This window comes from Anser cygnoides, chromosome 2, assembly GCF_040182565.1.
Source record: "Anser cygnoides isolate HZ-2024a breed goose chromosome 2, Taihu_goose_T2T_genome, whole genome shotgun sequence".
Classification (NCBI taxonomy): domain Eukaryota; kingdom Metazoa; phylum Chordata; class Aves; order Anseriformes; family Anatidae; genus Anser; species Anser cygnoides.
The window spans coordinates 144,752,145-144,766,594 of NC_089874.1; the positions used below are offsets into that span (position 1 = coordinate 144,752,145).

At 37.9% G+C, this 14,450-nt stretch overlaps 1 protein-coding gene across 7 annotated transcripts in view; it reads right to left on the bottom strand.

The window, feature by feature from the left end:
• The window catches only part of RSPO2 (R-spondin 2), a 112,208-nt gene that overhangs the window by 33,650 nt on the left and 64,108 nt on the right, over positions 1 to 14,450 (bottom strand). For 4 of the 7 annotated variants that reach the window (XM_048068757.2, XM_066990660.1, XM_048068756.2 and 1 more), the window contains 2 exons: positions 14,080 to 14,223; positions 12,512 to 12,700 (listed from right to left, as the gene is read on the bottom strand). In XM_048068757.2, the coding sequence (XP_047924714.1) occupies positions 12,512 to 12,700; positions 14,080 to 14,223 (333 nt within the window). Of the gene's footprint in view, positions 1 to 8,979; positions 11,672 to 11,692; positions 12,424 to 12,511; positions 12,701 to 14,079; positions 14,224 to 14,450 lie in introns of those variants that run through there. The other 3 variants (XM_066990659.1, XM_066990657.1, XM_066990656.1) reach the window with 3 other exon arrangements.

Here is a 14,450-nt window from a genome sequence, read left to right on the forward strand (position 1 = left end):
AGTTCTTGCCTTCTTCTTTTTTTTTTTTTTTGTCTCAACTGATTTCTCTATTTAACCCTTTTCTTCAACTGGTATGATTGTCAAATCTTTTCATGCCTCAGTTTCTCCTTCATCTTATGCTCTTTTTCCATCTACCCATATCATAAGGTTTATATGGCTGTCTTTTCTCATAGATTTCTCATAAGCTGCAGAGCATCTCTAGCAAGATCCCATGATCACATGCTTTTATTAAAAGTATGATAGGCAATATAAATATAATTGTAGAACAATTTAGGTTGGAAGGAACCTAGGGAGACCATTTAGCCCAACTTCCTGCTCCAAACAGAGTTAACTTCAAAGTTACACCAGGCTCCTAAGGGCCTTCTCAAGTTTTGACAGCTTGCAAGAATGGAATTCCCAGGACTTCCATGGATAACCTGTTTGAGTGCTCAAACACACCCACTGTGAATTTTCCGTCTGCCCAATTGTAAATTGCCTTGTTACAACATGTGCTTATTACTTCTTGTGCTTTTGCTATGCACCTCTGAGATCAGTTTTTTTCTGTCTTTTTAAAACCGCCTGTTGGATAGCGGAAGACTATTAGATGCCCAACTAGCTATTTCTCTTCCAAATTAAACAAATCCAATTATCCCAGTTCAGATTAGATATTAGGAAAACGTTCTTCAGTGAGAGGGTGGTCAAGCACTGGAACAAGCTCCCCAGTGAATTGGTCATAGCCCCATGCCTGGCAGTGCTTAAGAAGTGTTTTGACAACACACTTAAATCATACGTGATTTAATTTTCAGGTTGTATGGAGTCAGGAGCTGGACTCAATGATCCTCATGGGTCCCTTCCAACTCAGGCCATTCTGTGATGCCAGCCTCTACTACTATGAACCAGCTCCCAAAACGTGGAGCTTCATAGATCATTTGTTGGCCAAGTTGTGATAAAAATAAATCCCTCCAATTTGACAACAAGGATACTACAGGAGTCTACTAGAAAACTTGGCGTTATTCTACCCATATCCACAGAGGCATTTTTTTCATCTCAAGAGGTCCATCAGGTTCAAACCCCTTAGTAAATTCATGCTGTTTTTTTTGTTTGTTTTTTGTATTTTGATACCGTATTATCAGTGGTTTCTGTATGTATATTTCTAAGGAAAGCACATACATCAAACATGTCAATTGATCTCTGTTCTTCTTTGCCACCCTGCGTTACCTCCTGGTTTTCTAAGACAAGCAATACAGATGTGGAAAGTGAAACTATCACCAATGGTCTTGACACAGGAACTCACTAGGCCTGACCAAAGCACAAAGCATGTCATTTTTGTCAAGTGCATATGTAATCTGTCCAGAGAGCTTTCTGTGATATTATGGACAGGTAGCCCACATTACTACTTATGATAGTTACTTTTAGACTTGACACAAAGCTCTTTGCACTTACATGTTAATTTTGAGTGAAGACTACTTCACTAAATAACTTTTTAAAAAGTGATAGATGAGAAGACAGCTGTATATTATTTTACATATATTTTTAATACATTTAATGGACCAACCTCAATGAAAATAGACACATGGTGTTTTAAGTCAATTAAACTCTGTTGTAACCACTTCAATCGGTTTTAGGAGAACTTCTGTTTGGTTGATTGGTTTGTTTTGTTCTAAACATAAAGGAGAATGAGCACTTAAGGATGCTCAGGAACGAATCCTGCAAGCCAGCCAGCTCCTCATAGAAGTCATGTGAAGATTCCTTAAGTGCCTAGCAGGGAGGTACATTAAGAATGTGGGCAAATTCAGAGGAAGATCTTGTGGGCCCTCCCTTCTAGCTAGCCCATCACCTGCCTACTGTGCATGTTACAACAGAAGAGGAGAACTTCCGTATGATGACTATAATCCCATTTTATGCTTCTTATCACTCTTCTTGGTGAAGAAATGCTTAACCAACCAATATGAGCACAGGGGCTAAAACAATGGCTTTAAAGTAAAATATTTCAGTGATTTCCTAGACACATGAATTTGCATGCCCTTTTTCTTAGGAATTCAACTGATTCAAATGATGATACAGACAACATACACCCCAGCTTTTTGTCAAAAAGCCTTCATAACTCATCAGAAGGCCTTTCAGGGCACTTAATTGCTTAGCCACTTAATTTAATTGACCATATTTCAAACACATAGAAAATGGAGGAGGATGAATCAACAGCCGTATCATGTTCCCAAAGTTTTAAGAGCAATGTGATGTAATTTAATCACAGCAAAGAGAAGTCATTCCTCTAAAATCTGCAAAGAAAACCTGGATGCTGGTCCTTGCTGGGTAGTACTTGATTTTAGAATTAAACATAACTACTACTTCAGCTGATATTATATAGCTTGTAAGAATAATTTTTAACTAATTTTCAGAAATGATTTTAATCAGATGGCATTTTATTAGAAAATTTTATTAGAAAATAACTAAAGAATGGATTGTTTCCAACATCATAATGGAAAAATAACAGCAGTTTTTAGAAAGTCACGCTAAGTTCATACTTCAGCTCATTTTAATGAATACAAATCCAATGCATACCTAATACAGTTATTTTAACTCTTAGCTCACAAATGCATATGCACTTTCTTTTCTGCATACATTCTGGGGTTTTTGTGTCTGGATGGAGGGGTGGTTTTTTGGTGTTGTCAGCTTTTCTTGTATTTTATTGTTGTTGTGTGTTTTTTTAAGTGTTGTTACACAAATTCAGCTGAAACATTTTTTGTGCAAGTGAAGTTTTAAAACAAGATTTCATCGATTCATTAAATCATATTTCCAAATTCATATGACTAAATAATATATATTACACTGTATGAAAAGTAAAATTTATGTATCTTTCTGTATCTCTGTCCTAGAGCTAAGACAGCAACACATCATACTACGTTGTCAGGAGTTAATGGATTTGTTATTCTTCAGCAATAAGAAAATATCTGCCTACCTTTATGTATTAGTTTCTTTACTGCTTTGATATGAAAGTATGGAGGAGAACACTCTTCCAACTATATACTACTGATTTTCCTGCCTCAGCTGCAGGAGGGAATAAGAAAAACGCATAAGAAGTATCAGTACAGGTATTTTTTGTTTATAAGAAATGACGATACAAAATAAGTGGAATGGATTAATGTAGAAAAGAAAAAGATGAGGGTTTCCTCCTATTTTTCAGTTACTTTATACTGAGTAACTTAATGGCTGAGAGGTACACCTTTTATATGCAAATGTATGTGGCATCAGATACAAAAGCACTCTGATACAGATATTTCCATGCATTATATAGCTTTCACATCTAAATGCCAATGAATGCAAATATCATGAATATGTGATTTAAAATTTACTGTACTTATCTATATCTTTCACTTAGAAGCAAAGAAAAATAACACCACTTTTCTGATAATTTATCAATCATCATCTCACAAAAGAAGATATGAATAGGAGAAGAGCTATGACCAAAAAAAAAAAAAAAGGTAAAATACTAATATCTCTGTGTATTTTCAGAGCAATAGATCATTCTGGTTTTCTCACAGTTTACCTTGTTTGAGCAGGAAGCTGAAATAGATGACCTTCTGGGGTCCTTTCTACCCTGAACTATTTATGATTCAATTTTCAGTTTTTATTATTATCAAATGGAGATGAGAAACTTTGTGTTCTTTTTAGAAGTTGTCAAGAAGTTTCTATCTATTGGTAATATAGCCATATCTCTTTCCAATGTATCTTAATTTAAAGTACTTGACTAGTATTTAAAAGTCTAGTTGCAGGCACTCTTACTGAAATGAGCAATATTACAGATTTCACTTTCTTTATGGTCTAGATTTCCTTTGTTATTGGCTTTCATCTCCAGCAGCCCCTTCAGAATGTGATCAGCAAAATGGTAGAAAAAAGCATTTGAATGCTTTCAGCCTAACATTCTGTGTATGAAGCAGATGTTGACAACCCAGACGAGCAGATTCTGCAGCTGACAAAAGCTTGTTTCCTGAACAAATGCACTAACAAGCATGCCAGGCTCCAAGGGTTAAGCCACACTATAAAACAGTTCTTGTTTTCTGGAAAGTCTCCAAACTATGCTCATCATGTCCCTTCTTGCTCCCACTTGCTAGCTCCTTCACAAAATGTGCAGAATGGTCACCAACTTAAATATTTATGTAAATATTTGCCCATTATTATTACTTTCCCAGTCTGCACTGTGCAAATAATTGTCTTTGGAGGAATTTACTTCTTGTAACATCTCTGCTGATGCTGAAAGGATTTTTCCTTTTTTTCCTGCAGAACCTTTGAGTCATGCTTTGTAACTGCAAATTATGGGTTATGTTTTCAGACAAGCTAAGGCCAAGCCTTCTTGGTCAAAGTGTAATTGGTGCTCACAAAATGCATCAAGGAGGCAAGCCTGCTTGTTGATACCAATATTCTAGCAGAACCAGTGTTCAGCAGAGCTACACTTAATGCAGTTTCTACCTTTCTGCTCATGTCAAAAGAAAATAATAATAATAGTAACAATAATAGTAATAATAAATGGCCCAATGCTACTGTAAAGTTAACAGAGTTGCAGTAGGCAGTATCTCATTGCAAATATATGTGCTATATACTATAATCTCATTTTAAATGCTGATAAGACTTGTAAACACTATTTTTTAGTATTAGTGATAAATAATATTCCAATTTCTTCAAGATTCATGCAATAGTAAACAAAGCAATAAGATCTTACTGTTTGCAAATCATTTCAACTTTCCCAAAACCACAGGTCTTTATGTTTGCTGCCATTCCTCTTCAGATCATGCCTCAATAAACAAGATAATCTTTTTAAAGTAGGACCATTTTCTTTTGTCTGTAACATGCCACACACATTTATGTCCTGATTTAACTCTGGAATGAAGTCCTCAAGTTACTAAAAAATGTTGACAAGTTTCTTGAAAATTGATATGGCCTTCAAAAACAAAAAAAAAAGGATTTTTATAGAAAGAAATTGTATAGAAAAATTTCTATATTAGTATCCTTATAACATCTCTTCTGATCTTACAGTGTTTTCTTAGACTAACATGGTGTATTAATTTAAAATAAATGGAGGAGCGGCTGATGACACAAAGCTGACGACATAAAGCTCTGAGGAGTGCCTGATACCCCAGAGGGCTGTGCTGCCATGCAGAGGGGCCTCATGAAGTTCAGCACAGGAAAGTGCAGGGTCCTGCACCTAGGGAGGAATAACCGTAAGCACCAGTACAGGCTGGGGGGTGAGCTGCTGGAAAACAGCTCTGCAGAGAGGGAGCTGGTGAACAGCAGGCTGACCATGAGCCAGAAACGTGCCCTTGTGGCCAAGGCCAATGGGATCCTGGGGTGCATTAGGGAGTGTTGCCAGCAGGCCAAGGGAGGTGATCCTCCCCCTCTACTCAGCCCTGATGAGGCCACACCTGGAGCATTGTGTCCACCTCCAGACTCCCCAGTACACGAGGGACATGGAGCTACTGGAATGAGTCTAGCAGTGGGCTCTGAAGATAATCAGGGGAAGATGATCAGGGGACTGGAGCATCTGTCATACAAGTAAAGGCTGAGGAAGCTGGGCTTGTTTAAAGTGGAGAAGACTGAGAGAGGATCTTTTCAATGTGTATAAACATCTGCAGGGAGGGTGTCAAGAGGACAGAGCCAGTGTCTCTTCAGTTGTGCCCAGCAAGGGGACGAGAGGCAACGGGCACGAACTGAAGCACAGGAAGTTCCAGCTCAATATGAGGGGGCACTTCTTTACTGTGAGGTGACAGAGCACTGGAACAGGTTGCCCAGAGAGAGATTGTGGAGTCTCCTCTGGAGATATTCAAACCCGCCTGGATGCCATCCTGTGCAACGTGCTCTAGGTGATCCTGCTCAGCAGGGGGGTTGGACCAGATGATCTTCAGAGGTCCCTTCCAATTCCATCTACCCATTCTGTGATTCTGTCCCCAGTTCAACCTCCTACTCTCAGTAGGGTCAAGACCATTCAGACCAGGTCAGGTTTCAGAAACTTCCAAGAATGGTGAGGGCACAGTCCACTGGACAAATCCAGCCTGGCGCTTAACTGTCCTCATGAAGAAGTTGACTAGTCCAGGAACAGCAATAACTGCCTTTGCCACTTAGGCTATTTGGTCTTGTGGCAATGTAACATGACCAAGAGGAGACATAAAATGTGGTAATGATGTTTACTGAGTCCTACCCAGAGAGAGCACTAGTACTGACTCTTAAAGGGCAGATGGTGTTTGCAGGTGTTGTGAACTCAGTACAGGTGCAATGCAGAAAGGTCTTGAAAGCAAAATTTTCAAGACTGCCACTTACTGTAAATGTAGTCAAAAAGCTCAAATAAACATAGTCTGTCTGATCACAGAGGTCACTCTGAACTGAATGTTCTCGTGCTCCATTTAGTTTGAACTCTTCTTTGTAAATCTCACTTCTGAAAAAGAGAGTAATTGTAGCTGAAAGAAACCTCATGAAATTCAGAGACAAGTGCAGAGTTCTGCATGTGGAAAGGAAGTAGACCTTGAAAAAATACATACTGGGCATTGACTGGCTGTGGAGGAGCTCTGCTGGGAAGGGCCTGAGGTGTCCTGCTGAAATTGAGCTAAATGTGAGCCAGCTGTTCACCCTTGCAACAAAGATGGCAAACAGCATACTGACTGTATTAATAGGACAGCAGGCTGAGGGAAGTGATCCCTTTATTTGACATTCATCAGACCACATCTGGGAGACCAGATGCAGCTTTGTGTCCCTCAGTTCAAGAAAGATATTGATAGATGAAAGAGTTTAACACAGAGCCACCAACATGGATAGGGGCTGGTGCACTTGTCCTTTAAGGGTAGACTGAAGGAACTGAGTCTGTTGAACCTAGAGAATAAAACAGCTTTGATGAGCTCTCCAGAACTGTGCCTGGTAAGATCATGGGCCTGATCCTCCTGGAAACCATCTTGAGGCATGTGGAAGACAGAGAGGTGATTAGAGACAGCCAAGACGGTTTCACGAAGGGCAAATCATGTCTGACACTAAGTTGGTGGATTTCTACAACAGAATAACAGCATTGGTGGACAAGGGAAGAGCAACAGATGTCATCTACCTTGACTTGTGCAAAGCCTTTGATACGATCCCATACACCATCTTTGTCTCTAAATTAGAGAGACATGGATTTGATAGATGGACTGTTCAGTGGATAAGGAACTGGCTGGACAGACATATCCAAACCGTCGTACTCAACAGCTCAATGTCCTAATGAAGACTGGTGATGCCTAGCGTCCCTCAGGGGTCCATACTAGGTCTGGTACTGTTTAATATTTTCATGGGTAACATGAACAGTGGGATTGAGTGCACCCTCAGCAAGTTTGTGGATGGCATCAAGCTGAGTGGCATAGTAGATACCCTAGAGTGAAGGGGTGCCATCCGGAGGCACCTTGACAGACTTGAGAGGTAGGCCTATGCAAACCTCAACAAGGCCAAATGCAAGGTCCTGCACCTGGATCGGTGCAATCCCAAACATCAGTACTTGATTCTGTTAACACAGATTCAGGCTCTGCATGATGGTGCATGGTGGAAGGATGAGAGAGACCAGACAAACTGAAACAGAAGTTCAGTCTGAATATGAAGTTTTTCAATGTAAGGTTAGTGAAGCATTGCAGCCAGCTTGGCTAGAAAGGTTGTGCAGACTGCCCACTTAGATATTTTCAAAACCAGACTGTATGTAGCACTGGACCACACTGTCTGACCCTACTCTGAGCAGGAGGTTGGAATATATGACCTCTATGTCTCTTCCAACATGTATTATCCAATGATTCACCCAATGATTTTCTGGGTGTACAACTAAAAAATTCTTCAGTTAGCCTCTTCTAAACCAGATATATATATATATGTATACATATATATATATAGCTAGGACCAAGCCGGGAGGTGGGCAGGCAGAATGACAAGGACATTTTAGATCCTTTTTACTGCAGCTTATCCATTAAAGCCAGCAATTTTAAAACAGTCACTCTCAGATGAAATGTGTTGTTTTAAAGACAAGTTGTTTTCCTTATCTAACAAAGGAAACTACACCTGTAACATGGTTACTATTAGAAATTATGCCAGTTTAATATAGCTTAAGTGTATACCTCATGTCTTCAGCAAAGTGTATGGACAGTTTTAACCTAAATATTTTTTGTTCTATCTTATATATATTTGCAAACCAGGATCACTGACTCCCTGTTTGCCACATCACTAGTAACTTACCTGACTAAAAGTCCTTTCACTACTTATTTAACATTTTAACATTCATCTTGTAGCTCTGTGTATTTATTTGTTCTCTGTATTTAAGTACATATTTTTATCTTTTAATATTTTCAATCATAACTTCTGCATATTAATAATAAAATGTAACTACAGTGTAAGGATAGAAAGCCTGACTGAGTATTTTCACTGTTGCTCCTCTAGAAGTCTTATATTCTATTGCGGCACTAGGAAAACACAAGATTACTGCATAAAAAGCATTCAAAATGAAATCAAATAGCACAAAGTACATCCAATTACATGTCTGTGTTGAGGAAAGAACTCCCTCCCACTGTAACCTCGTGACTTTCCCCCTTTCAACATTAGGAAATTAATGCAGACATACATGAAGAGAGAAAGATGTCCAAATAAGCATTCTTGAATGGAATAGTGTTTTTTACTAGAAATAATAGTTTTGTGTAAAATAATATTTGTGGAATATTTAAAGTAGAGCTGTTTCACTTGACCTTGTAATACTTAATATGAAACATGAAAACAATCTGTGAGTACCTGGAGGGTACAAACAAGAGAGAAGTAATTTACTGTGTAGAACATAGGGAACATGCAAACATATGAGGAAAAAAAAAAGCATAGCTATAATAAATATACAGGAAAACTTCAAGACAACAAAATGTATCAACCCCTAGAACAATTCTGGCTGCTAATTTTCCCATTCCTTGTATCTGAATTGTTGTTTAATTTTTTTTTTTTTTTTTTTGAGCTATAAACTAGAAGATTCCTGGTCAGGAAGAGACCAGCATGGGTAGGAGGTGGCCTGAATGATCCAAGTCATCTTTTTCTAAGTCTAACTTCTTGTAGTATGAGTCACGTTACACCCAAGCCACAGGGTAACATACATAACATGAACAGATATACAAATGTGACATTCCCATCTGGTAATAACAGCTAAATCAATTAGTACTGACAATAAGAAAATATTACTAAGTAACATCTACTTTGAAATCAAGTAGAGTATCCTCTTACATGTTGCTGGCTTCAGTAGGAAAGAAGTGATATCATCTTTCACTTGCATTCCAGCTTCTATCTCTACAACTCTGCATATACCAGGAAAGTGATAAAGAATTCTTCTTCATCAACAAGATTTGTATTACAGCCACATGGTCAGATGGGTAACATCTTAATCCCTGATAAATATGAAACTGAAGTACTTAGTAGGAAAACTGAATTTAACTCCACTTCTTTTGCAAGCATAAAATCTGTTTCGGACGTTTTTCTGTAATACAGACCATAAATAGTAACTGTAAAAATGTACAGAAGTAGAAAACATATGTTACAAGCACTTTATTTGACCCTGTTCTACCAAAAATATCCTTACTTCCTGTGCTCAGTTTAATCCATCACAATCTATAACCATCTTAGCTGTATAATCCAATACTCGGCCTACATGTTTGTGTGTTTACATACTGAGAAATTTAGGACAAAAGGATTCATTAGTATAGCCTTTCAACAGCTATTTACAGGGATAACTGTTCTTCAGTCATCAAATATTGCTGACCTTGCATTTTTTTTCTCTTACTTCTTCAGTTTAAAAGTTCAATTACAAAATTTCTAACATCAGGAAAATGCTGCATTTTTAAAGACAGAATCTCATCTTTAGCAGCCAGAATCTGCTTGATTTGAGCTTCCCTGTAGCAAACAGGTCTGCCTCCTGGTACTTCACCATCATTAGGAAAGCATTGAAGCATTCTGAGTGACTAAAGGGGCAACCTGCTAACTAAATGAAATATGATAAAGAAATCGGATTTTAGAACAACTATGTGTAAAATTTTAATTAAAACATATAATAAAGCCAGAGATTCTAAGACAAATTCAGTGTCTCTCACCTGCAGAGGTAGCCAGGTCAGGGGAAAACCTACCCCAGGCACTTAAAATACTACTAACATATCTCCTCCCAGGAGTTTCTTAGTAGAGAGAAAGGAGTTTATACTCTGATCAGTGATTTATATGATTGTACAGAATCAGTATTAATCATCAGGATTCAGTGTGGTGAGTTCAAACCTGCAGTTTTGTACATATTTATATTTTATCTCTGAGAATATAGGCAGGGAGTTCCACACCATGGGAGGACAAGAGAAAACTATAAACCTCAGGATGTATTAGAAATAATAGTCATGAAAGAATACTACAAGTCTTTCACACTGAAATTGTATTTGCAGCAACAACTTTTCTGAAACATGCTGAACAAAACACAGATTTGATCAAAGATCTTCGTGTAGACTACAGAATAAATTTCCTAACTCTAAGGAAGGCCTTCCTCTGTACCTTCAAAAACATAAAATTTGGAAGGTAAATCTTTAATCTGTAACCTGAATTTCCGGAAAAGAAAATCTGAAACAGCCTAAGAGAATACTATGGCAGCCCCGATTTTTACCTTTTTTCTTCCCTCCTCCAAAGAAGTTCATTTTTTATTTTATTTTTTAACACCTCGCTTCTAAACTCATCACTTCTCTTTTATCCTAATAGAATTGATACCAAACCCAGTCTTTCTGTTGGATAACCAAAGTTTTCTCCTTTTTTAATACATAAACTATTGTATATTACATATATTAGAAAATTAACCATTAAACTTAAAATGTAAGAACAAAGTGTTAGAAAATATAAATAATGTAAAACAAGATGATATAGGCTGTATATCACATATAAAACAGATCATTTTGGTGCAGCATAAGAAGTCCATAGAATCTCTTGTTTGGGCTATATTTAACTTGCTGACAAGAAGCTCAGAATATTCCCATGGACTTTTGCTGCTACTCATGGAGGTCGGTCTGCATGCAACATGAATCAGACTCAAAGTGTATAGTGTGACAATGATGCTTACTTGTCATCTCAGTTGCCTTTTGTTCACCAGTGTTATGTGTTTGTTTTTTTTCCCCTCGTTGGCTTGCAGTTGACTATTAGTATTGTATTTGCATTTCATTTCCACAATTAAAATACCCCCCCCAAAAAAACCAAAAAATCAACTTGACATCATTATAGTCAACTCTTCAGTGAGACTGACTTTGGGAGATACTTAGGTTGCAGATTAACTGTGCTGTACTACTTTGACTCTATGTGTAAGTGCATATGCATGCATGCACACGTCTGTGAATATAGAGAGTGGGACAGGGAGAAAGAGTGTATAACTTAGATTCAGTTAACCTGGACAACAGAGAATCAACTTTATATTCTTTTCCAGAGTGATACCAGGGTCCTAGAGACAAAACTACCAGAATATAAATCATAGTTATTTATGTACCTACTCTAAATTTAGTTCAATTTTAGCTTATTCTTCGGGTTATGGCTTAATCTCAGGACTCCACCACCCTTTATTCCCTTTGTTTTGTCTGATTTCACAGTTCACCATGCTTGCAGCAGCAAGTTGGACTAGAGATCTCTTGGAGTCCCTTTGAGCCTGAATCTTCCTTTAATCCTACAATTCCAAAAGAAATGGCATCTTTATCACCTGCTGATCACTCGCCTCTCCTCCAAATTCTGGAAACTGTAAATGTTCAGTCTTCACAAGTGAAAGATTAAGCATTTTAACTAAAAAGATAACAAAAACACCTCTCACCAGTGACATGTCTCCAAGCTGGGATCTACAAAATGGAAAAATTTGAAACTTAATTTCCCTTTTCAAAATTGCTTAACTATTTAAGTCTTAGAACACTATAATAAAGGAATATGATTCTTTCTTTTATCTGCTCATGGTAATTGCCATAAAGCATAATTTCTATCATTATTCTGTTTGTTTCAAATATAGCATAGTTTGGCCCTGATCAGAACAAGATATTCAGAACAGGTAACATTTCAGCTAATAGTTCCAGCTAACAATGCCATGTGTAATTTTCTTCGTTTAGTTTAAATACCCGTAACACCAGCACTGTGTGTCACCTGCAGAGAGATTTAGAATCATGATCTTTTTTCACAATGTGCAGAGCAATTAGTTATTTCACAATCACTATAGTTTTTACGCTGCAGCTCAAACTACAACCTGTTCCAGTTCTTTGATGAGCCACCTCTTTGAAAGAACAGACCAGGAAGAACACAGTTTCACAGTCCATTGAGAGACTGATCATTCCCATTCCAAGCCTTTCCCTCATGTCTTGCTGCACAAATTAGGTCTGCAGTAGTACTGCTGCCATTCAGCCTCATCTGGCAGAGCAGACAGGGTTTCTGCTTCAGCTGGAATGAAACAGCTCTTTTTTCAAGTTAGAAATAGAATTTCAGTTAAGGAAAACTCAAAGATTTTTGTGGTGTGGTCTAGGCTTACCTCCTGGACAATGCCTCATAGCCATTTTACACCGTCTGGATTCTGCAATGGTTGGGCATGGTATTGTGTCTTTTGCTGGCTTCTTCACAATTTGTCTTGTTCTCGTTTCCAGGCCCCACTTAAATCCACATGTTTTATTGTTTCTGCTGCAAGTTCCCCACTCACTCCACTGACCCACTTCACAGCCTTCTGACAAAGCAAAAAAGAAAACACATTATCAATTCTTCTGGTTCTTTCTTTCTCTTGCTTAAAATTTTGCAATCAGCAAGCACCACTAGAATGGACCACTTAAAAGCTTTTCTGCTAACCAGCAAAAACTTGGATACAAAATATTTTACAGAATCTGAATCATTTCAGTCTACATCATTTCAGGCATAAAACAGTCAGACTATCAATTTGCTTGTACAAACAGCATGTCAGTCCCAAATACTCAGAAACACTCCTAAAATCATGAGATTGATTTACATTTTTCTCTTTTTATTTAATAAATCCTGTTCAGTTGTCAACTAGATTTCCAAAGCTCAGGAGTTCACATTTCTAGGTCCTCCCCACCACGAAATACAAGGACCATTCTTGAAAGGAGTCTGTACTGACAGTTGCCAGGCTTCAAGGTAAAACACCAAGCTCTGAGGCTCAAGCAATTGCCAATGTTGCCTCAAAGTTATAAACCAAATTTCTACTAAAAACACTAATTTGCTAGTTTACATTTGAAAAAAAAAAAATAGGGAGAAAAAAAACGGTCTAAGTTGGTGACAGGATCTCAGTGCTACATATTTTACAGAGCCTGCAAAGGAATATTCGCCACGGTTTTGCAACAAGAGACAGTGAAAATGCAGAAGACCAACTTCAGCTTCTATTACTCTCTCTTCTAGTTCTTCTCATCTTTCCAATTAGTCCTGCACATGGATGTGACTACCTACACATCTTCCTGCTTACAGGACTTGTACACTTCATTTTTTATTTCCCCCTCCAACAGCAGATAGTGTTTGTTGTAGAATGCCCAGTGTGTATAGATGATGCCATACAGCAACTTAAATGAGCTGGTATATCAAACTCCTTCTATGCTTCCCTTTATTTGCTAAATGGAATTGTGGAGAGCTACAGAGGAATTAAAAATGACTTTGCAGCCCAGGTGCTACAGCAATTCAATCTGCCCTGCCGCTGGGTTCTGGACTTTGTGAAAGGCAAGAGGAGCAGGTAATTTTATGAGGGCAAGAATTCAGTGAGTAAGTTATTGACTTCAAATGCTAGTGCAAATACTGGCCTTCCTGAAATCTTGGAAATTCTGAGTTACAGATCTACATACATGGTGATTCATGGGACATAACTTTCTGATGCAGAAAAGAGATGCATTCCCAGTAATGTATTATTTCAAAATGTTCAAAATTATTTTCAAAATTATTATTATTATTATTGTTATGGAGAAAGAGATCCAGACACAACCCATTAGTGAATATTTCTTAATGGGAACTGCTAAGCATCAGCCTAAAAACTTTGTCATCAGCATTTGAACCTGGCCACCTGGTAAAAGAGTAGCTTCAGCAGCACTGCTGTGCTAGAAGACTCACCCACACATTCCATAAGCTCTTCCAAGGCAGCAAATCCAGGGGGGCATCCTCTGAAGCAGCGGCCTCTGTGTGAGTAGAAGCCAGTTTTGCATTTGGTGCAAAAGTCTCTGCTAAAGCAGGAGTCGCAGTTTTCTATTCTGCATCCTGAATCAAAAGGATCATAAGGAACAACAACACTGCTAAGTTAGGGTAAGACTCAAAATGAAAGGATTTATAAAGCAATAGAATAGCAAAACCACAAGTACTATAATGAGGAACAGTTATCCTGAAATCTACCCACTACATAAGAGAAATCAGTTAACTGTATGTACCACATTTTCCTCTACATCCTTTTGATCCTATTTTCTAATCAAAACTGTAGATAAAACTTC